This window comes from Tachyglossus aculeatus, chromosome 11 (assembly GCF_015852505.1).
Source record: "Tachyglossus aculeatus isolate mTacAcu1 chromosome 11, mTacAcu1.pri, whole genome shotgun sequence".
NCBI lineage: Eukaryota > Metazoa > Chordata > Mammalia > Monotremata > Tachyglossidae > Tachyglossus > Tachyglossus aculeatus.
In genome coordinates this window covers 48,950,489-48,975,167 of record NC_052076.1, presented here as the reverse complement: position 1 = coordinate 48,975,167, position 24,679 = coordinate 48,950,489, and the positions used below count along the sequence as shown (strand labels likewise).

Below are 24,679 nucleotides of genomic sequence, written 5' to 3'. Positions count from 1 at the left end.
AAGCGCTGGGGAGGTTCCAAGGTGATCAGGTTGTCCCATGGGGGGCTCACAGTCTTCATCCCCATTTTACAGATGAGGGGACTGAGGCACAGAGAAGTGAAGTGACTTGCCCAAAGTCGCACAGCTGACAGTTGGCGGAGCAGGGATTTGAACCCATGACCTCTGACTCCAAAGCCCGGGCTCTTTCCACTGAGCCACGCCTTTCATGGGGGAATCACACGGGCACCCTGACCTGAGCAAGATTCAGGCACCAGCTCAGCACGACCTTGGTACAGTGCTCTGCACACAGTAAGTGCTCAATAAATACGATTGATTGATTGACTGACCAGCTTGTGGGGACGGCTGTGGGGGCCCCCTTTGGGAGCAGGAGTCTCCCCCAGGTCAGGGACCTGCTCCCTGAAGAGGAAGGATTAATCTTGTCTGTGAACTCCTTAATTGATAGTAATAGTGGTAATAGGACTTAAGCACCTAATTGTAGTATTTCTTGTAGCATTTATTAATTGCTTACTACTGCCAAGCACTGTTCTAAATGCCAGGGTAGATACAAGTTAATCAGTTCGGATTAATCAAATCCCATATGGTGCTCACAGTCGAAACAGGATGGAGAACAGGGACTGAATCCCCATTTTACAGTTGAGAAAAGGAAGGCACAGGGAGATTAAGCAGCGTGGCTCAGTGGAAAGAGCGTGGGCTTTGGAGTCAGAGGTCGTGTGACTTTGGGCAAGTCACTTTACTTCTCTGTGCCTCAGTTACCTCATCTGTAAAATGGGGATGAAGACTGTGAGCCCCCCGTGGGACAACTTGATTACTCTGTATCTACCCCAGTGCTTAGAACAGTGCTTTGCACATAGTAAGCGCTTAATAAATGCCATCATCATCATCATCATGGGTTCAAATCCCGGCTCCGCCAGTTGTCAGCTGTGTGACTTTGGGCAAGTCACTTCACTTCTCTATGCCTCAGTTACCTCATCTGTAAAATGGGGATTAAAACTGTGAGTCCCCCCTGGGACAACCTGATCACCTTGTAACCTCCCCAGCGCTTAGTACAGTACTTTGCACATAGTAAGCGCTTAATAAATGCCATCATTATGATTATTATTATTATCATCAAGATCATCAAGTCCCAGGTGGGGTTCACAGTCTAAGTAGGTGAGAAAACAAGGGTTGAATTACCATTTTACAGGAGAGGAAAAGGAGGCACAGAAAAGTGAAATGACTTGCCCAAGGTCACACAGCTGGCACATGGCAGAGGTAGAATTAGAACCCAAGTCCTCTGAATCCTAGGCCCACTAGGCCACACCGTTTCTCTAAAACCTGTGTGCAAAGCACTGTACTGAGAAGTGCTAGGGTAGGGACTGTCTCTATATGTTGCCAACTTGTACTTCCCAAGCGCTTAGTACAGTGCTCTGCACACAGTAAGCGCTCAATAAATACGATTGATTGATTGATTGATTGAAACCATCATGGCCTAGTGGGAAGAGCACAGACCTGGGAATCAGGACATCTGGGTTCTAATCCCAGCCCTACCACTTACCTGTTGTGTGACCTTGGACAACTCACTGAATTTCTCTTTGCCTCTATTTCCTCACCTGCAAAATGGGGATTAAATACCTGTTCTTCCTCCTACTTAGACTGTGAGTCCCATGTGGGACAGGGACTGTGCCTGACCTGTTTATCTTGTATCTACCCCAGCCCTAGTACAGTGCTTGGCACCTAGTAAGCGCTTAGCAAATACTACGGTTATAAAGGATTGTGACTAAGCACTGGGAAAAATGACCTGGGTGAGAATTAGACAAAGTCTCAGAAGGATAAATGACAACAGTAGAAACACGAAAATAATATAAAAGGCAAAATTCAGAGTGGCAAAGGGGACAGACAGGTAGAGAAGCAGCATAGTGCACGGGCCTGGGAGAAGGATCAGGGTTCTAATTCTGACTCTGCCATTCTTTCATTCAATCATATTTATTGAGTGCTTACCGTGTGCAGAGCACTGACAGCGTTTGGGAAGTACAAATCGGTAACATACAGAGATGGTCCCCACGCAACAACGGGCTCCCAGTCTACAAGGGGGAGACAGACAACAAAACTAAACAAATAGACAGGTGTCAATACCATCAGAATAAATAGAATCATAGCTATATATGCATCATTAGTAAAATAGAGTAATAAATATGTATAAATAAAATAGAGTAATAAATTTGTACAAATATATATATAAGTGCTGTGGGGAGGGGAAGAGGGTAGGGCATTCATCTGCTGAGCATACTTGGGCAAGTCAACACTAGGCTGTAAACTTTTTATGGGCAGGAAATTTGTCTGTTTATTGGTGTATTGTACTCTTCCAAGCACTTTGTACAGTGCTCTACACACAGAAAGCGCTCAGTAAATATGATTGACAGACTTTACTTCTCTGTGCCACAGCTGCCTCATCTGTAAAACAGGGACAAATACTGTCATCATCAATCGTATTTATTGAGCGCTTACTGTGTGCAGAGCACTGTACTAAGCTCTTGGGAAGTACAAATTGGCAACATATAGAGACAGTCCCTGCCCAACAGTGGGCTCACAGTCTGAAAGGGGGAGACAGAGAACAAAACCAAACACACTAACAAAATAAAATAGAATAGATATGTACAAGTAAAATAAACAAATAAATAGAGTAATAAATATGTACAAACATATATACATATATACAGGTGCTGTGGGGAAGGGAAGGAGGTAAGATGGGGGGATGGAGAGGGGGACGAGGGGGAGAGGAGGGAAGGGGCTCAGTCTGGGAAGGCCTCCTGGAGGAGGTGAGCTCTCAGTAGGGCCTTGAAGGGAGGAAGAGAGCTAGCTTGGCGGATGGGTGGAGGGAGGGCATTCCAGGCCCGGGGGATGACATGGACTGGGGGTCGATGGCGGGACAGGAGAGAACGAGGTACGGTGAGGAGATTAGCGGCGGAGGAGCGGAGGGTGCGGGCTGGGCTATAGAAGGAGAGAAGGGAGGTGAGGGAGGAGGGGGCGAGGTGATGGATGGACAGCCTGGAAGCCCAGGGTGAGGAGTTTCTGCCTGATGTGCAGATTGATTGGTAGCCACTGGAGATTTTTGAGCTCAGTAATTATGATTGCCAGAATTTACTTCTCTGTGCCACAGCTATCTCATCTGTAAAACAGGGACAAATACTGTGAGGCCAGAGAAGCAACGTGGCTCGGTGGAAAGAGCCCGGGCTTGGGAGTCGGTGGTCATGGGTTCAAATTCCTGCTCCGCCAGTTGTCAGCTGTGTGACTTTGGGCAAGTCACTTCACTTCTCTGGGCCTCAGTTACCTCACCTGCAAAATGGGGATTATGACTGTGAGCCCCCCGTGGGACAACCTGATCACCTTGTAACTTCCCCAGCGCTTAGAACAGTGCTTTATACATAGTAAGTGCTTAACAAATACCATTATTATTATTATTATTATGTGGGACATGGACTGTGTCCCACCTGATTAACTTGTGTCTACCCCCAGCACTTAGTACAGTGTCTGGCACATAGTAAGCACTTAACAGATACCATTAAAAAAAAGAGGCTGGGATGCTGCTGCCACCGCCCCCCCCCCCAGCCCTACCTCCTTCCCCTCCCCATAGCACTTGTATATATTTGTACCGATTTATTACTCTATTTATTTTACTTGTACATATTTACTATTCTATTTATTTTGTTAATGATGTGCCTATAGCTATAATTCTATTTGTTCTGACGATTTTGACACCTGTCCACATGTTTTGTTTTGTGGTCTGTCTCCCCCTTCTAGACTGTGAGCCCACTGTTGGGTAGGGACCGTCTCTATATGTTGCCAACTTGTACTTTCCAAGCGCTTAGTCCAGTGCTCTGCACACAGTAAGCGCTCAATAAATACGATTGAACGAATGAATGAATGAATAAACACGATTGAATGAATGAATGAATGACAAGGACCGAGCGGCCCCGGGCTGCCCCCTGCCGGCCGCCCCCTGCAAGCGCCTTTGGAATAATAATAATAATAGTAATAATAATAATAATAATGGCATTTGTTAAGCGCTTACTATGTGCAAAGCACTGTTCTAAGCGCTGGGGAGGATACAGTGTGATCAAGTTGTCCCACGTGGGGCTCACAGTCTTAATCCCCATTTTTACAGATGAGGTAACTGAGTCTCAGAGAAGTTAAGTGACTTGCCCAAGGTCACACAGCAGACTTGTGGTGGAGCCGGGATTCGAACTCATGACCTCTGACTCCAAAGCCCGGGCTCTTTCCCCTGAGCCACGAATACCGCCGGGAACCTTCAATTATTATTGATGGTATTTGTTAAGCGCTTACTATGTGCAAAGCACCGTTCTAAGCGCTGGGGGGGAATACAAGGTGATCATGTTGTCCCACGTGGGGCTCACAGTCTTCATCCGTCTTTTACAGATGAGGTAACTGAGGCCCAGAGAAGTTAAGTGACTTGCCCAAGTTCACACAGCAGACGTGATTCGAACCCATGACCTCTGACTCCCAAGCCCGTGCTCTTTCCACTGAGCCACGCTGCTTCTCTGTCTACTGTATTTATTGAGCGCTTACTGTATAGCGTGGCTCAGTGGAAAGAGCACGGGCTTGGGAGTCAGAGGTCTTGGGTTCTAATCCTGACTCCGCCACTTCTCAGCTGTGTGACCTTGGTCCAGTTACTTAACTAATCTGGGCCTCAGTTCCCTCATCTGTAAAATGGGGGCTAAAACTGTGAGCCCCCCGTGGGACACCTGATCACCTTGTAACCACCCCAGCGCTTAGAACAGTACTTTGTGCATAGTAAGCGCTTAACAAATACCATTATTATTACTATGCAGAGCACTGAACTAAGCGTTTGGGAGAGTACAACACAACAGAATTGGTAGACACATTTTCTTCCCACAACGAACTCACAGCCTAGACAGGGACCCGCCTGCCTTTAGATCCATATTTGTACATATTTACTACTCTATTTATTTTACTTGTACATATCTATTCATTTTATTTTGTTAGTATGTTTGGTTTTGTTCTCTGTCTCCCCCTTTTAGACTGTGAGCCCACCATTGGGTAGGGACTGTCTCTATATGTTGCCAACTTGTACTTCCCAAGCGCTTAGTACAGTGCTCCGCACACAGTAAGCACTCAATAAATATGATTGATTGCTTGACCTTGGTCCAGTTACTTAACTTCTCTGGGCCTCAGTTCCCTCATCTGTAAAATGGGGGCTAAAACTGTGAGCCCCCCATGGGACACCTGATCACTTTGTAACCTCCCCAGCACTTAGAACAGTACTTTGCACATAGTAAGCGCTTAACAAATACCATTATTATTATTACTATGCAGAGCACTGAACTAAGCATTTGGGAGAGTACAGAATTGGTAGACACATTTCCTGACCGCAACGAACTCACAACCTAGAGGGGGACCCGCCTGCCTTTAGATCCTGGTAATAATAATAATTATGGTATTTGTTCAGAGTTCACTGTGTGCCAAGCACTGTTCTAAGCGCTGGGTAGGCAGGTTGTCAGCCTTCATCCCCATTTTACAGAAGGGGTAACAGACCCTGAGAAGTTAAGTGGCTTGCCCAAGGTCACACAGCAGACAAATGGCGGATCTGGGATTAGAACCCATGTCCTCTGACTCCCAAATCGGTGCTCTTTCCACTAAGCAACACTGCTTTTCAAAAGGGTAAAGGGTTGCGGGTGGGGCGGCCTGCCCCCCAAATCAGGTGTATTTATTAGGAAGGGGGTCGGCTTTTCGGAGGGTTCCCTCCAGGATCTGTCTGCCCTGAGGCAGCCCGGAAAATGGGCTCTTGCCACCTAACCTGGGGTGGGGGAAAATGACAAAGGCTGACGGAGGTTTACTAATTGCCTTTAAACATACGAATCAATCAATCAGTGGTCTTCATTGAGCACTTACTGTACAAAAAGCACTGAACTCAGCTCTCAGTTGGGAGACACACGATCGCTGCCCTGGGGGAGCTTACAATAGAAGGGATTTTTATGAGGCTAGTTTTTCCCATCCATGCAGAATTGAAGGGGAAATGGCTTTTAATTGTAGCAGGACAGGATGTAAAATGATAAAACATTGAAACAAGCTTCGAAGGGGCATGTGGAGTTTCAGTCAATTAGTCATAGTTGTTGAGTGTGTGCTGTATGCAAAGCACTTGCACTAAGTGCTTGGGAGACTACAATATAACAGTTGGTAGACACGTTCCCTGCCCATAATGAGCTTACAGTTTAGAGAGGGAGGCAGATGTTAATATAAAAAAATTATGGATAGGTATATACATCCCGTGGGGTTGAGGGAGTGGTGAAGAAAAGGTGAAAATCCAAGTGAAAGCATGGTGCAGAAGGGAGTGGGAGAAGAGAAAATGAGGGATTAGTCAAGGAAGGCCTCTTGGAGGAGATTTACCTCCAACAGAGCTTCGAAGGTGAGGTGAGTGACCATATGTCAGATATGAAGAAGGAGGGCATTCCAAGCCAGAGGCAGGATGTGGGCAAGAGGTTGGTGGTGAGTTAGAGGAGATTAAGGTCAGTCATGTATTTATTGAGCACTTACTATGTGCAGAGCACTGTACTAAGCATTTAGGGGAGTATGCTATAACAACATAACAGCCTCATTCCCTGCCCACCGGGAGTTCACAGTCTAGAGGGAGGAGACAGACATCAATATAAATAAATGAGCAGAGAGGCAAAGTAGGAGAGGGCAAGGTGATTGACTGTTATAAAGTTGATGGTAAGGAGTTTCTGTTTAATGTGGAGGTGGATGAGCAACCACTTGAGGTTCTTGAAGAGTGAGGAGTGGGGAAAAATGGACTGAACATTTCTGTAGAAAAATGAACCAGGCAGCAGAGTGAAGTGTGGATTGGAGTGAGGAGAGACAGGAGGCAGAGAGGTCAGCAAGGAAGCCGATACAGTAATCAAGGTGGTATAGGATAAGTGCTTGGATCAACATGGTAGGAGTTTGGATGGAGAGGAAAGGCAGGCTTTACCCATGTGGGGAGGTTGAACTGACAGGATTTAGTGACAGATTAAAAATGGGAGTTGAATGAGAGAGATGAGTCATGGATAACACCAAAACAGGAAGAATGATGGTGCTGTCTACAGTGATGGGAAAATCAGAAGGAAGACAAGGTTTGGGTGGGAAGATAAGGAGTTCTGTTTTGGACATGTTAATTTTGAGGTGTTGGCAGGACATCCAAGTAGAAATGTCCTGAAGGCAGGAGGAAATGAGAGAATTCAGAGGAGGGAAATGCAGATTTGGGAATCATCCACATAGAAATGGTAGTTGAAGGCATGGGAGCGAATGAGTGCTCCAAGGAAGTGGGTGGAGTTGGAGACTAGGAGACCCAGAATTAAACCTTGAGGGACACCCACAATTAGTAGGTGGGAGGCAGAGGAGGACCCTGCGAAAGAGACTGAGAATGAGCAGCCAGAGAGATAGGAGAAGTACCAGGAGAGGACAGTGTCTTTGGAGCCAAGTTGGATAATGTTTCCAAAAGAAGGTGGTGGTTGACAGTGTCAAAGGCAGCTGAGAGGTCAAGGAAGATTAGGATGGAAAAGAGGCCATTGGATTTGGCAAGAAGGGAGATCATTTTTGACCTTTGACAGGGTGGTTTCAGTGTGGAGTGAAGGGGGTGAAAGTCAGATTGGAGGGATTCATAGGGAGAACTGGAGGAGAGGAACTGGATACATCGGGTATGGACAACTTGCTCAAGGAGTTTGGGGGCACAGAACAGATTGTGGGGAGGAGGAGTGTTGGGAGAGAAGGCAGGTGAGGAGGTTGTAGTTGGATAGAGGGATTTCAGAGTTGGTGAGGGTAGAGATCGTACAGTGGCTAGAGATGACGAGATCGACTGTGTGTCCAAGTTGAGTGGACGAGGTGAGGTGGAGGAGGGGGTCAGTGGTGTGAGGAGTGCTAGGAATTGGGCCGTGGAAGGTCCACCTAGGTGGATATTGAAGCCCCCAAGAATCAATGTAGGGATGGAGACAGAGAGAAGGAATGTGAGAAAGGGATCAAAATGGTTCAAGCGGATGGAGGTGGGGCCTGGGGGGTGGGGGCAGTAGATCCCTCAAGATCTTTAAGAAAATAATCTAGTTTGGAAGATTTAGGCCTTACCTACTTGGAGTGGCAATCCCAACCAGATGGCTGTCAGGATCCTCTCCAGAGCTGGGATTTTGAGACCCGACACCCCAGGCTAGAGCCAAAGGCGCCACTCCAGGTGGAAGTGTTTCTGATGATGATGGAGACGTCATTATAAAAAACATGTGAGTCTGAGCCTCGGTCTGATCTTGAAGTATTTAGGGATGGCTAGCAGAGCACAGACAAACCAAAACATTTCTAAGATCCATATCCACACTTTCTTCTCCAAATCTGATGAATTCAGGTATTGTAGCCACTGTAGAATTGTTCAGATTTGCCCCCAGGTGACCCTGGGGAGGAGGCTGCTCTCGGCCTGTGGGCAGAGTTAGTAGCTAAATTCAGATGTGAGCTGTGGGACAGTGTGGTATTGTGGAAGGAACAGAGGACTGGAAGGAAGGAGAGAGACCCGGGTTCCAATCCCACCTCTCACTGGTGCTTTGCACACAGTAAGCGCTTAACAAATGTCATTATTATTATTATTATTGTTATAAAGAGCAGGGGCTGTGGAGTCAGAGGTTATGGGTTCAAATCCCGGCTCCTCCACTTGTCAGCTGTGTGACTTTGGGCAAGTCACTTCACTTCTCTGGGCCTCAGTTCCCTCATCTGTAGAATGGGGTTTAAGACTGGGAGCCCCCCGGGGGACAACTTGATCACCTTGTAGCCTCCCCAGCGCTTGGAACAATGCTGTGCACATAGTAAGTGTTTAATAAATGCCATCATTATTATTTTCCTCTGCTCCTCCTCCCTCTACCTTACCCCCTTCCCCTCCCCACAGCACTTGTATATATTTGCACATATTTATTACTCTATTTTATTAATGATTTGTAGCTATAATTCTATTTATTTTGACGGTATTGACACGTGTCTACCTGTTTTGTTTTGTTGTCTTATTTCCCCCTTCTAGACTGTGAGCCCGTTGCTGGGTAGGGATTGTCTCTATATGTTGCCGACTTGTACTTCCCAAGTGCTTAGTACAGTGCTCAGCACACAGTAAGTGCTCAATAAATACAATTGAACGAATGAATGAATGGTGGGGTCCCCCTGTTTCCCCACACTGAGGGCAGGATTCATTACTGACCGGAGCCATCTTCTTCTGCCCTAAAGGAGTGGGGATTCAGAGTCTATGTGGTTCAGTGCCCTCTCTCACCCTGACCTCTGGAGGCCTGGGCCTGTGGGATGGGGGACTGTGCCATGGCAAACAAAGCGTCACTTGGAAGCATCTCCAACCGAGGCCCAGGCAGAACAGGTTGGGCGGGAGAGAGGATCAGCAACTTCTCCCTGTCTGCAGGCAGGCTGATTGAGCCCACCTTGGGACCATGCTCTGCAGCCTCTGTATCCTGCTCTACCTGCTTGCTCAGGTAAGGACAGCTGCTTCTATCCTGTGGAGGCGGGGCTAAGGATTTCAGGAGGCAGCAGAACTCCCTAATACAACTACTTACTACTACTACCGATGAATTAGCATTATTATGACATTTATTGAGCTGTGCCTAAGCCTTGGGGGTAGATACAAGTTCGTCTTTTCACCCTGGCAAACACAGGCCTAGCCTGGGAACTCTGGGTAATAAATGGACCAACCCATTTATTTTCCAAGGAACTAGGCCCAGGGAGCAAAGGATTGGGTTGAGGGACCTACAGGGAATTTAAGAAGATGATTAGTTAGAGCTGGATGGCCATTCCCTGGCCTCTGGAGCTTTGCTGCCCTGCCCTTTTGTTCCTCACTAGGACAGATTCTCCCTCGGCCGTGGGAATGGGGACTCCTGGTTCCTCCCCATAGTCCTCCGTTGTCGGCTTTTAACCCAGGCTGCGGCAGCAGCAGTGTAATCCGGCATCAAGGCGCTCAGTTTAATTTCCTCATTGGGCAGTAATGATCAGCGTGGGAATTTGCATTTGCAGACAGGGGCAGCTATGGCCCCTGGCCGAGCTAGGCCCTCTCCTTAATCCCAGCAACCCTGACCCCGGTCCGCTCTTCCTGGGACAGGTGGGAAGAGGGGTCTATGGGGAGGAGACAGAGCCATGTTGGATGGGCTTCACCGAATCCAGCTACCTGTTCCTAGTGCCCCAGAGGGACCTGGAGCCGAACCAAGCCCTGGGCAAAGGTCAGAGTGCACACTTTCTCCGGCAACTGTCTCCCTGCTTTCTCCCCCAAACTAATGGCCCATCTGTCCCCTTTTCTGTATAGTGGGGTTTGCTGAATGCCTAGGACGCAGGCTAGTACTCCTCAGGACTTCAGACTCCCGCTTCCGGGTGCTTCCAGATGGGACTGTCCAGGCAGCCCTCTCCACGCAGCTGGCCGGGGGGCCTGAGAGCTTCACTGTGCTGGCTCAGGACACAACTGGGGAGGGGTTCTCTAGCCGGGTCTACATCCGGAGCAGCCGACAAGAGGGGACGTGGGTAAGAGCACGCGGCCCAGGAGGGTCCCGCCCGCCTCCTCCTCCTCCTCCCTTCACCTATTCCGTCCAGCCGCTCCCGTAACCCGCCATCCTGGGGAAGGCTGGGCATTCTCCGGGGCCGGGCCGGGCTGGCCATGCCTGCCCCTTCCTGCTGCCAGCCCCCTGCCAGCTGAGCGAGCCCGACGTGTGACTTTGGGAACTCACCTCCACTCCAAAGCAGCCCGTGGGACCGATCCTCTGCCATGGGAGCTGAGTTGGGGACATCCAGGCCTGTGCGTCAGCAGGGAGTGTGACGGGGAGGTGGTTGAGATTCAGTGCTCGGTTCTCTTCTCCCTTCAGGAATCTTCTCCTGAGGCTCAGGCCGAGGTCCCGGTGCTGCTGTTCCCTGAATCCCACTCTGGTCTGAAGAGGCAGAAGAGGGACTGGATTATCCCTCCCATCAACTGTCCTGAGAATGACAAAGGACCGTTCCCTAAAAGTCTGGTTCAGGTATGATGGAAACCTTCTCCCACTTCAGCATGGGACCGTCAAAGAGCTAAACCTGGAGGGAGTGTTTTGATGAAGCTGGGAAGGAGGAAATTGGGACTACTAGGTTTTTCTTTTTTTAGTGGTATTTTTATGTGCTTATAATGTACCAGGTATTGTAATAATAATAATAATAATAGCATTTATTAAGCGCTTACTATGTGCGAAGCACTATTCTAAGCGCTGGGGAGGTTACAAGGTGATCAGGTTGTCCCACGGGGGGCTCACAGTCTTCATCTCCATTGTACAGATGAGGTAACTGAGGCCCAGAGAAGTTGACTTGCCCAAAGTCACACAGCTGGCAATTGGCAGAGCCAGGATTTGAACCTGTGACCTCTGACTCCAAAGCCCGTGCTCTTTTCACTGAGCCATGCTGCTTCTCTAGCAGCTTCTGTACTAAGCACTAAGCGGAGATGTACCAGGTAAGCGGAGAAGCAGCGTGGCTCAGTGGAAAGAGCGTGGGCTTTAGAGTCAGAGGTCATGGGTTCAAATCCCAGCTCCGCCAATTGTCAGCTGTGTGACTTTGGGCAAGTCACTTAACTTCTCTGGGCCTCAGTTCCCTCATCTGTAAAATGGGGATTAAGACTGTGAGCCCCCCATGGGACAAGCTGATCACCTTGTAACCTCCCCAGTACTTAGAACAATGCTTTGCACATAGTAAGCACTTAATAAATGCCATCATCATTATTATTATTATTATTATTACAAGCTTAACAGGTTAGACACAGTCCCTGTCCTACAAAGGGCTCACAGTATTAATCTCCATTTTACAGATGATGGTACTGAGGCCCAGAGATGTTAAATGACTTGCCCAAGGTCACACAGTAGACAAGTAGCAGAGTCAGGATTAGAACCCAGGTCTTTCTGACTCGCAAGCCTGTGTTCTATCCACTAGCCCATCCTGCTTCTCTTTGGTTTGAAGGTCCAAAACCTAACCTCCCCCTTTCCTGCCTCTGCCTGCTTTGTTTCTAGATCAAATCCAACAGGGACAAAGAAACCAAGGTTTACTACAGTATCACTGGCGAAGGAGCAGATAAGCCCCCCGAAGGGGTCTTCACAATTGAAAGAGAAACGGGGTGGATGAAAGTGACGCAACCGCTGGACAGAGAAAAGATTCCAAAATACACGGTGAGTCCCTCCCTGGGTGGTCTGCAGGCTGGGGGCCCAGCGGACGCCGTGCGACTCCCTGCTTGCTTTGCAGCTTTATTGCTATGCAGTGACTTCTAATGGGGATTCCGTGGAAGAACCTATGGAGATTGTGATTACCGTGACTGATCAGAATGACAACAGGCCCAAATTCACCCAGCAGATCTTCGAGGGCTCAGTAGTTGAAGGATCACCTCCAGGTAGTGGAGAGGAGGGCAGTTTCTTAGAATGCAGCTATTAAACCCAGAGGCTACATGACCGTGTATAATACTAATACTAATGATGGAATTTATTAAGTGCTTACTATGTGCAAAGCACTGTTCTAAGCGCTGGGGAGGAGGCCTTCCCAGACTGAGCCCCTTCCTTCCTCTCCCCCTCGTCCCCCTCTCCATCCCCCCATCTTACCTCCTTCCCTTCCCCACAGCACCTGTATATATGTATATACATTTGTACATATTTATTACTCTATTTATTTTACTTGTACATATCAATTCTATTTATTTTATTTTGTTAGTATGTTTGGTTTTGTCTCCCCCTTTTAGACTGTGAGCCCACTGTTGGGTAGGGACTGTCTCTATATGTTGCCAATTTGTACTTCCCAAGCGCTTAGTACAGTGCTCTGTACACAGTAAGCGCTCAATAAATACAATTGATGATGATGATCAGGTTGTCCCACGGGGGCTCACAGTCTTCATCCCCATTTTACAGATGAGGAAGCTGAGGCCCGGAGAAGTGAAGTGACTTGCCCAAAGTCACACAGCTGACAATTGGCGGAGCTGGGATTTGAACCCATGACCTCCGACTCCAAAGCCCGTGCTTTTTCCACTGAGCCATGCTGCTTCTCTACTACATATATGTAGTATATCTCTACATATACTACATGACCGTGTAAAAACTCATGTCTACTGCAGATTTTTAGTATGAAACAGTTGGTTTGAGGCCCCAAATCATCTCTTCTTCTGGACAGATAATTTCTCTGAAAACTATGGCTGGGTCTTCCCAGTGCCGTGTCCTCCCAAAGGCCAGGGGAGAATTGAGCTTGTGGCCAGCTCAGTAATCAGGGCCCCAAATAGGACCCAATCCCAGCTGGCTTTCTTCTAGCAGGTGTGGCTGTTTTAGCCCCAGTGACTTGGTAGTGTTACAGGTTTGGGCTGTTGAAGAAGGGGAACTGCATCACTACAAAAAGAAAAGCAACGGTTTGGAGGAAAGACGTGATTCTGAAAACCCGTTCAGGAGATTCCATCCGAATTAGAGTCCCAAGTCATTGTAATGACTTTTAAAGACCAGGGCCAGGAACGAAGGTGCCCGACGCAACACCTGAGAAAACGTTCCTCATTGCCACAGCCTTGGGTCTGCCTAGCGCAAGCAGTGCGGTTTCTCCCTCTTTTCGGTCTCACTTGAACACAGTTTCCACGTGCGTTGAGACCAAAGTCTAAGGACTCATTAGGCTGAGCATCACGTCCTGAATGATCAAGTAGAACTTGAAACACAATACATGATGGCACTGGAATTTTAGTGGGCGAATTTGTCAAATAGAAGTGATCTGGTTACGATTTTACAACCAGAATAGGGAGACATTACAAAGAAAAATAACCGACATTTAGGATGAGCCTGGATTGTACTCAATCCAGGCATTCAATAGTATTTACCGAGCACCCACTGAATGCAAAACACTGTACCAAGCTCCTGGGAGAGGTCAAAGATGCGACAGTCTAGTTGCGGGGAGATGGACACTGAAGTAATTTACATTTAGGAGGAAGAAGGAGAAGTGAGTTAGTGCTTTAATAAATTTTTGTAGATCCTGGGAGATGTCTTCCTTGGGCAGGGTTCTCGAAATCAGGTTTAGCCTGAAGAGATACAAACCAAGAAGAAGCTGGGGACTGACCATTAAGGAAGGACAGGTGAACCCACACTAATACAGAACTGAAGTTCCCCCCGCCCCAGCGACTCCAAGAGACAAGATGGGGACTCGGTTGCTGCCTGGGAAGATGGAGTCATTTTGGGTTTCCTTCAGCTTTCAAGAGCAGGGCTCAGGAAATAATCAATCAATCAATCGCATTTATTGAGCACTTACTGTGTGCAGAGCACTGTACTAAGTGCTTGGGAAGTACAAGTTGGCAACATATATAGTCCCTACCCAACAGTGGGCTCACAGATCAAGATTTTGATCTTGGCAAATACGATTTCCGACCCAGGATTGAAAGCCATTTATATTTTCTAAATGATATTCTCCCTGACATCTGCACTGAAACTGAATTGTAGCCGCAGACCCAAAAATATAAGTGGGGGAAAAAATCTCATCTCCTAGCTCTGGCCTGGAATGCCCTCCCTCCTCAAATCCGCCAAACAATCATGCTTCCCCCCTTCAAAGCCCTAATGGAGGCTCATCTAATAATAATAATGATGGCATTTATTAAGAGCTTACTATGTGCAAAGCACTGTTCTAAGCACTGGGGAGGTTACAAGGTGATCAGGTTGTCCCATGGAGGGCTCACAGTCTTCATCCCCATTTTAAAGATGAGGGAACTGAGGCCCAGAGATGTGAAGTGACTTCCCAAAGTCACACAGCTGAAAATTGGTGGAGCTGGGATTTGAACCCACGACCTCTGACTCCAAAGCCCGGGCTCTTTCCACTGAGCCACGCTGCTTCTCTCCAAGAGGCCTTCCCAGACTAAGCCCTCCTTTTCCTCAGCTCCCCCTCCCCATCACTCCAACTCGCTCCCTTTGCTCTACACCCCCTTCCCACCCCACAGCACTTGTGTACATATCTATAATTCTATTTATATTAATGCCTGTTTACTTGTTTTGATGTGTATATATCTAGAAATTCTACTTATACCGATGCTAATGATGCCTTTTTACTTGTTTTGATGTCTGCCTCCCCCCTTCTAGACTGTGAGCCCATTGTGGGCAGGGATTGTCTCTGTTGCTGAACTGTACTTTCCAAGCGCTTAGTACAGTGCCATGCACACTGTAAGCACTCAATAAATACAATTGACTCCCCACAATGAGTTTACAGTCTAAAAGCTGGGGTAGAAGCAAAATAATAAGGTTGGGTACAGTCCCTGTCCCATATGAGAAGCAGAAGCAGCGTGGCTCAGTGAAAAGAGCCTGGGCTTGGGAGTCAGAGGTCATGGGTTCTAATCCCGGCTCCGCCACTTGTCAGCTGTGTGACTTTGGGCAAGTCACTTAATTTCTCTGGGCCTCAGTTACCTCATCTGTGAAATGGGGATTAAGACTGTGAGCCCCCCCGTGGGACAACCTGATCACCTTGTATCCCCCCCCAGCACTTAGAACAGTGCTTTGCACATAGTGAGCACTTAACAAATACCACAGACTGTGAGCCCACTGTTGGGTAGGGACCGTCTCTATACGTTGCCAACTTGTACTTCCCAAGTGCTTAGTACAGTGCTCTGCACACAGTAAGCGCTCAATAAATATGATTGATTGATCTTTATTATACGAGACTCCTAGTCTAAGATAAGGTGGCTGGTGGATTGATTGACCGATTGACTAGAATAGCTGAGTCGAATGGGGAAAATCTCTTCCCTGATTCATGGCCAAGACGGCCTAGGCAATACAGCTCCTTATCTAAAGCGCTTGGGATGTGCAAATTGGCAACATATAGAGATGGTCCCTACCCAACAACAGGCTCACACTGAAGGCCCCTCTGCCGACTTGTACTTCCCAAGCGCTTAGTACAGTGCTCTGCACACAGTAAACACTCAATACGATTGATTGAATGAATGCCCCCCAGCCCCCATCACCCAGTTTCTCAGGACAGATGGGGACTGTGGAATATGGGTCAGGGAACTGAGTCAAGTCTGCCTGTCCCTAACATCTTCTCCCCTTCAACTTTCTTAAGGAACCTCCGTGATGCAAGTCACCGCCACAGATGAGGATGATCCGAACACTTCCAATGCAGTGCTTGCATACGCTATCCTCAGCCAGGAGCCCAAAACAGCCTCAGGATAACCTATTCACCATTAACCCAGCTACCGGCGTGATCAGTTTGCTCACCTCAGGGCTGGACAGACAGGTTAATGTGCAGAGGGTGAGACAGCATTGCACGCTCACTGAAAAGACTTTCTGGGGCAGTTGCATCTAGTCCAGGGCCTGTGTGCAATGCCCTCCCTCTCGACACTCCTAGATAGCATAACCTGGATCCGAGAGAGAAGAGGCCGTGCTGTCTTTAGCTGCTTCACCAGGCGTGGAGTGGAATTGATGTCTACTGGTATTTGCCTGAGCTCAATTCTGATCGTTTCAGGACAGTTTGATCTGTCAGAAGGAAGATCGCCTGAGGTGGGAATTGTCTTCATTAGTCACATCGTTATTATTTACCCAGTACTGCTCTTCCTCCTGTGAGAGAACTGCACTGTGGGGATTGGTCAAGATGATTTCTGTTGAGGGATTATTGGCATCCCACCACTAAATAGGCTCCACTCACAGCCCAGGTGCGGTTGGGATGGGCTTTGAGGTGAGTCTGTCAGCATTTCCTCAGTTCTAACAGAGTGGCTCATCTCAATCTACAGAGAGAACAGTAGCTATGAATTCCCCAGTTAGCTTTGTGTGACATACGGTCATTTTGGAGGGAAGCATTTAGAAGCACTTTCAATATCTGTCATGATCGTAATGCTATTTTAGTAGCCTATGGTTAAGCCCAGCAGTTAACCATTATTTTTACATGTGCTTGATCTGCAGACCGTCTCACGGTATACATTGACCGTTCAAGCCGCTGACATGAAAGGCCAAGGCTTACGAACAACGGCCACAGCAGTAATAAACGTCAGTAACCCGGTAATGTCTAAAACTTTGCTGGTCTCTTCCTATAATACGGTTCCCTTTGCCTTTCTTGAAATAAGTTCTACAGGTGCTCGTGAGCCAGAATCAGAGAGAGGCTGATGTCCTTTCATTCATCATCATCATCATCAATCGTATTTATTGAGTGCTTACTATGTGCAGAGCACTGTACTAAGCGCTTGGGAAGTACAAATTGGCAACATAATATTCAGATATTTGAGAATCTATCTCTCGCTGAATAAGAATCTATCTCTCGCTGAATATTTAGAAGCCAGCCCACAAAGTCAGAGACCCTTTGAGGTGGGGGAATCTTGTAATCTAATTCTATTGTCCTCTCCCAAGCAGTGAGTTCAGTGTTTTTGCACAGTAGCCACCCAGTGAATGCTATTTATGGATTGATGGATTGACTTTATCTGGGGTATCTACTTTCCTTCTTTAGAAGCTCTCTTTCCCTTTCTATTTCCTCCTCCCTGTGCCTCTCCCCTTTTCCCCTCTCTCCTCCATCGCCGGCTCAGACTCAGACAATGTCTCTTTAATTGTCTGAGCCATAGCCCTCCGGTGGAATTCCCCTTCCTGTCTATCTGGCTGGGGAGGAGTCTGCTCTTCGGCTCACTCACACCTACCCTGTTAGTTGGCAACAGCTCGTCTGGGAAGGGTTTTCTTCTCCGCCGACCATCCTTCTGCTGGCCAAAGTGGGCAAGGCCACCAATCCACCTTCGTGCTCAGCTCCTTCCTCGCTGGGGTGGGTAGAGAGAGAGGCAAGAATTTCAGCTGGGCTGAGGGGAGGGCCCAGACACTGGTATCGGCTGCTTGCGTCTGGGACACTCCAGTGAGATAGTTCAGGCAGGGGCAGTGCCAAGCAGGAATCGTTGGGGTGACATTTGGTTTTCTCTGGGCACTTCTCTGGTGGCAGGAGAGGCACGGGCAGGGGTGTGTGTTTCACTTCCCTGGCACACAGCATGGCTTTCCTGAAGTCCCCAGCCTCAAAGTTGGCTCTCGAGGTAGGCCCCAACTCACCCCTAACCCTGATGGAGCCAGAGTGGCCGGTCTCTGGCTTCTTGCCCATCTGTCCCTGCCCACTGTTGGCCTCGGGGCACCACCTCCAGGTTTAACTCCCTCTGATCCGGAAGCAGCTGGCTCAGTGCTGGCACGGGGACGGGCTGGCTCACACAGCCACTGAGCCCAGCTGCAGTGGTCCCATGAGTGCTCGTCGTCTTGGGCACGTGCGGCAGCAGCTCGTCCCCAGGGAGGTAAGACGGGGCAAGTCCCCGCGGGCCGAGAGGGACGATAGCCAGAAAGCCAACTGTTGCCCCCAAGCCAGCCTTGAAGAACCTGGGGTCCTGGGCTGACTCTCTTTCTGTATGCCACGGTGCTGTTTTGGTACCTTGGGGTTTTGCATTAATTTTACAACTTGAAACACATAATGGGAGTGTGCCTGTGTATGCTGCCGTCAAGCACGTGAGTGAAAATTAATTTTGGTGTGGGGGGACAATAAACCCTTAGTGTGAACACCTGGGCTTGAGCAGTCCAGCCTATGTAGGCTGAGTTCATGTTTCCCATTTTTAGGAGTGGAATGCATTGGAGTGTCGGGGAGGGAGGAGGTGTGTGAGGACTTTTTCTTGTTGGAGAGTGTTTTTCAGGCCTTTGAGCTCAGCAGCCCAGCACCTCCCTCCTTGTGTGGCAACAGCCCCAGTATTTCCAACTGGGAAGTTGATAACCACATCAGTTTTTATTTCCAGTGAATTCGAATTGCCCTGTCACCCACCTCTGCATGGCTTTTCAGGTGGGAGGGAAAGAATGTTTTTTGAAGGGGAGATTGAAAGAACTTTGACCAGTTTTTCCATCTGTTTACTATCGACTCTCTTACATCACAACATAGGTCAGTGTTCCCCGATTCTATTTGCAATCGGCAAACAAAACTTACAGAGGTGTTGGGAACGGGACCTCAACGGGACACGGTTTCAGGGGAGGAAATTGGAATTCAGCTTCTTACTGTACATTGCCTTTTATTTTTTTGCTGCTGGCCAGGCTGGAAGCATGGAGCCAACGGGTTCTCCCTTGACTACTCACGTGTTGGATACTGCATCAGGTATTCCTGCCCAGGGTCTTCTGCTGCGCCTATCCAGGCTTGAAAATTCAAACCAGCAATGGAGCGAGTTGCGGAAAAGGTACCCTGGGAATTCAGGGTGGTGCTCACGGAGGACGACCACCCAGCAAGGCCTCTAATGCTGCCACAGGCGGAATTGGAGATAGGTTAACCCAGCCACCCTTGGGGGAGGAGGAGATGAAGATAGGATTTTGGACAGGTGGGAAGATGATCAAAAATGACTTTGCAGACCCCAATCTCCATTAACTTCATGTTTCCTGACCCCTGGATCAACATTCTCAGGGTGCTCAGGCTGTGGTGGGAAGTTGTGGCTGCCTAGAGATAGCAAGATAATCAGGCCATCAGCTCCCCTGTCCCAGGTCCCTGGAAGCAGACGGACCCTACAATTATCAGACCTCCTAAGGGATATGTACTAATAAGCCCCAGCACATATTCCTGTTCCATCAGGCCCTGAGGAATATATTGAAAGATTTCGCTCTGGCTGAGTTCTTGACCCTTCCCTAACGTCAAATAGTATGAAGCATCAGACTCGACCCAATCTCCCATGTGCATTCCAAAAGGAGAGCTCTCAGCCCAGGTTTCTCGGGTCCTGAGTTAATTAATTAATTAATAATGCCATTTGTTAAGCGCTTACTATGTGCTTAACTGTTCTAAGCGCTGGGGGGGGGGATACAACGTGTTCAGGTTGTCCCACGTGGGGCTCACAGTCAATCCCCATTTTACAGATAAGGTAACTGAGGCTCAGAGAAGTTAAGTGACTTGCCCAAGGTCACACAGCAGACATGTGGCAGAGTTCTGAATCAAAGCCCTCTTCTGTACGAGAGGAAATGGACCCACAAGATTTATTTGCTGCCCCGTGATGGGAAGGGTCCAAGATATCGGAGCAAACCCCGTAGAAACTCTGGTCCATCCCTAGCTCCTTAACAACGCTGTTCTTTTAGGGGCCACTGTGATGGTAATAAACCCAAGGTGAATGGGCCTGGCTTGCTGCTTTGCTCAGCCTGAATTCTCACAAGCTGCGGCATGTATTTCTTCTAAAGCCTGGGGTCCCCTCTGGTGGAAACTGATGCAGAACTAGGACTATTTAATTCAAGTAAACTACTGCTGGGAGAGAGGTGGAGGGTGGGAAAGCAGAACGACAATTCCATCAATCAGTGGTACCTACTGAGCGCTTACTATGTGCAGAGCATTGTATTAAGTACTTGGGATTTTACAATACAACAGAATATTATTTGCCTGTCTCCTCTAGACTGTGAGATCGTTGTGGGCAGGAAAAGTGTCTGTTGTATTGTCCAAGTGCTTAATACAGTGCTTTGCACACAGTCAGCGCTAAATGAACACGAGTGAATGAATGAATTAGCAGACCCATTCCCTGCCAATCATGAGCTTACACTCTGGTGCCTATTCTGGCAGCTTCTCTTTGTCTTGGTCTCCTGTTTGCTTTGTAACTACCAGAAAAACTGAAGGAGCTATTGGCTCGGTACAAGAGAGATTGTGCTCTGTACACAGTAAGCACTCAGAAAAAAAGAGAGGCAGTATTTCCTAGTGGTTACAGCACAGGTCTGAGAGTCAGGACCTGGGTTTGTCCCGGCTCTGCCACTTGCCTGCTGTGTGACCGTGGACAAATTACTTGTGCCTCAGTTGCCTCATCTGTAAAATCAATCAATCGTATTTATTGAGTGCTTACTGTGTGCAGAGCACTGTACTAAGCGCTTGGGAAGTACAAGTTGGCAACATTATAGAGACAGTCCCTACCCAACAGTGGGATTAAGACTGTGAACCACCTGTGAGACATGGACTGTGTCCAACCAGATTAGCTTGTATCTAGCCCAGTGCTTAGAACAGTGCCTGGCACATAGTAAGCGCATAAGAAATGCCATAAAAAAATAAATAACATTGATTGATGGACCGAGACAGGTATGCTGGGGATGGGCGAATCCAGTGCCCCAAATCCCTTGAAAATTAAGCTGCTTTTTCATCTCCCTCCGTAGGAAGGATCAAGAGCAGAGCGGGCAATGGCCCGCGGGGGTTGGAATATAGGTGTTTTATGGTGGATACTCAGGTGGAATGTTTGACAGACCAGATCCTCTTGAGGGTCCCAAGGGTCAAGCATAATGCGCTGAGCTAATGCTCAGCCAACAGATGAAAGTGACCAAGGGCCCATAGTTAAAAGTATTTCTGTGACAGAGAAAGGAATGTGACTTTCCCTGCTCCTAAATCTACGCTGGGCCAATGGTGGCCAGCATAGGTCACCCCTTCTCTAGTCTGGGCGATGCTAATTACAGATAGTATAGTTTTACTAGATGCCCCCTGGGCTCTGATGACTGACCTAAGCAGGTTCTGAGTGAGTCTCCTTCAATGAAGCTTCACCTTTTTCTCCCAAACATGAACCAACTCCCCAAACCGCGTATTAAACCCGCGAACTCCTATGACAGGGCCCTGGCTGAAGGATGGGGTGAGGATCCACAGGGGAAACAGCTAGGGTTCGATGCCTGTTCCATTTTCTAATCACTCAGTTTCTGCTTCTCCCAGTTACACCAATGCAGATGGCCGCTGCCCTGGGCTCTTAACTTCTTCTTCCCAGCTGAAGCCTGGTACCTACAAGTTGTTCTTTGACACAGGAAGTTACTGGAATCAAATGGGACAAACAAGCTTCTACCCATATGTGGAGGTAAAATTAATTGGAAAGGGGTGGGGGGGAGTGTGTGCGCATAAGCTTAAAGGCCCAGAGGTCTAGGAGGTAGAGCCCCATTAGACTGTAAGCACTTCAGAGACAGACGGGAACCTCAGCTTTCTTTTTGTCCACATTCCCTCGGCACTTAGAAGTTTGTTTGCCTCAAAGAAGGATTTAATAAATATTTGCTGCTGCTTCCAGGCACTGACCGGACTCGGGATCATCATTAGATGGTCTAGAGCAACTCATTAACCTCTCTGTGCCTTAGTTTCCCCATTTGCTTAATGGGGTTAGTAATTTCCTGCCCCTCCCTATTCACAGGGAAATTGTGAGAATAAGTGAGGTCATAGATGGGCTATAAAGGTATTATAGCAATCCAAGCTACTAATTTACTCTGTAGCCCATATGCCCTCAAGGAGATCTTGCCTCTTGGGGTGGTGCCAGTGGAGAGGAAGGCCAAAAGTCGTTACTCATTTTTCCCTTACAAGGATAGGATGTTCAACAAAGCTCCAAATTCAGCTTGCCTGCTCTTCTCGCTTCTCCAGTTTATTCCCAGCTTCTAGTTCAAGGGCTTAGACGGAACCGGACAGACAGCAGAAGACCAAAGCTTTTCATTTTCTTCTGATCAAAACGGAGAGCTTTTTCAATGGGTCATTTCTCTCCTCTCGTCATAAACGCCGCCTCTGGTTCTCACTCCCACCTACGCTTGCCAATCCCTCTCTTAGGTATCACATAATAATAATAATGGCATTTATTAAGCGCTTACTCTGTGCAAAGCACTGTTCTAAGTGCTGGGGAGGCTACAAGGTGATCAGGTTGTCCTACGGGGGGCTCACAGTCTTAATCCTCATTTTACAGATGAGACTGTGAACCCGCTGTTGGATAGGGACCGTCTCTATATGTTGCCAACTTATAGCGCTTAGTACAGTGCTCTGCACACAGTAAGTGCTCAGTAAATACAATTGAATGAATGAATGGGAACTGAAGCCCAGAGAAGTGAAGTGACTTACCCAAAGTCACACAGCAGACAAGTGGCGGAGCCGGGATTTGAACCCATTTGAACTCCAAAGCCCGGGCTCTTTCCACTGAGCCACGTTGTTAAGTCTCCTTAATATACTAAGTAATAATAACTGTGGTATTAAGTGCTGACTTGGTGCCAACCGCTGAACTAAGCACTGGGGTAAATACAAGATAATCAGATTGGACACAGACCATGTCCACACAGTGAGAGGGAGGGAGAAGTGATATTCTGTGTCCATCTTAGAGAGTACAAGTTGGCTTAATATAGTGATTGGCACATAGTAAGTGCTTAATAAATACAATGCATTATTATTACTATTATTATTATTCTCTCCCAAGAGCCTAGGAGAGTGCTTTGCACTCAGTAAACACTCAAATACCGCAGATTGACTGATTATTTAACCTCCCCTCTGATTATCAAATTTAGTCAGCATCAGATGTACAGGATTCCTTGAGAAATTCAACTATCCCATTCCACGATATAACCTCTCTCACATGAATCTGACTTCTTTTTTCCAGGTTATCTTCACCGTTACAAATGAAACCAAGAAGCTTCATGTGCCCTTGCTGTTGAGTCCATTCTCCTACACCACTTACAGGGGCAGCTAGGATGCCAACAACCCAAAAAAACAAGTGAGCAGAAGAAGGAAAGGTCCACGAGGCTAGCCACCCAACCTCTTACAAATCTTATGCCTCACCCTCTTCCTGAGCCTGTCACTAATGTCGAAAAGGCTGCCTGTGGTAATCACAATAGAATATACTTTGCATTCGTCTTTCTTTCATCTCAAATATAAAATCTCCTGTTCTCCCTCCGTAGTAGTTTTCCAGCTAGTTGCTGTGATAAAGCGGCTGAGATAATCTGTGGATCCTTGTTGGTATCTTTGGCAGTGAAGGGGGGGACTTTTTTTTTTAATGGTATTTGTTAAGCGCTTACTATGTGCCAAGCACTGTTCTAAGCGCTGGAGGGGATACAAGGTGATCAGGTTGTCCCACGTGGGGCTCACAGTCTTAATCCCCACTTTACAGATGAGGTAACTGAGGCACAGAGAAGTTAAGTGGCTTGTCCAGGGTCACACAGCTGACAAGTGGCTGAGCTGGGATTCGAACCCATGACCTCTGATTCCCAAGCCTGCACTCTTTCCACTGAGCCATGCTGTTGTCTCTAAGTGGCACACTTTAATCTATGAAATTTCCTCTTCTCCAATAACTACCCTTGCTCCCCATAACGGGAATTCACTGTCCCTCCTTTCACCCAAAGGATTTCCCAAAATGTTCAACTGCAGATGGCAGAATGGAAGGAGATGAGAGCTACAGAACTGAGAGGGATTCAGCTTCCCAAAGCTTGCCGGAAGAGGTGGGGGCGGAAAAGGGAATTTATTCAGAGCAATCCTGGAAACAGTAGATGGAAAACCAAGAACATGGCTAAGGGGAATATTGGGATGAAATATGTAGGGTTCAGCTCTTCAGGGGAGCAGCGTGGCTCAGTGGAAAGAGCTCGGGCTTTGGAGTCAGGGGTCATGGGTTCGAATCCCGGCTCCGCCACATGTCTGCTGGGTAACCTTGGGCAAGTCACTTCTCTGAGCCTCAGTTCCCTCATCTGTAAAATGGGGATTAAGACTGTGAACCCCGTGTGGGACAACCTGATCATCTTGTATCCCCCCCAGCGCTTAGAACAGTGCTTTGCACATAGTAAGTGCTTAACAAATACCATCATCATTATTATTATTATAATGGTACAGAGAGAGTTTCATGAGCATACGCCTGGGAGTCAGAGGATCTGGGTTCTAATCCTGACTCTGCCACTCGTCTGTTGTGTGACCTTGGACAAGTCACTTAGCTGCTCTGTGCCTCAGTTTCCTTATCTGTAAAATGGGGGTTCAGTAC

General features: G+C 47.8%; 1 protein-coding gene across 1 annotated transcript; it reads left to right on the top strand.

Moving 5' to 3' along the window:
• The first annotated feature begins 205 nt into the window (after window positions 1-205).
• LOC119934790 (cadherin-1-like) lies at window positions 206-23,659 on the top strand. Its single transcript, XM_038754328.1, is given in 11 exon segments — window positions 206-269; window positions 9,436-9,491; window positions 10,863-11,012; window positions 12,021-12,176; window positions 12,250-12,394; window positions 16,060-16,148; window positions 16,150-16,233; window positions 16,896-16,991; window positions 19,023-19,162; window positions 21,634-21,772; window positions 23,315-23,659. Coding segments are annotated over 11 exon segments (1,209 nt in total). The 3' UTR covers window positions 23,405-23,659.
• The last annotated feature ends 1,020 nt before the right edge of the window (window positions 23,660-24,679 follow it).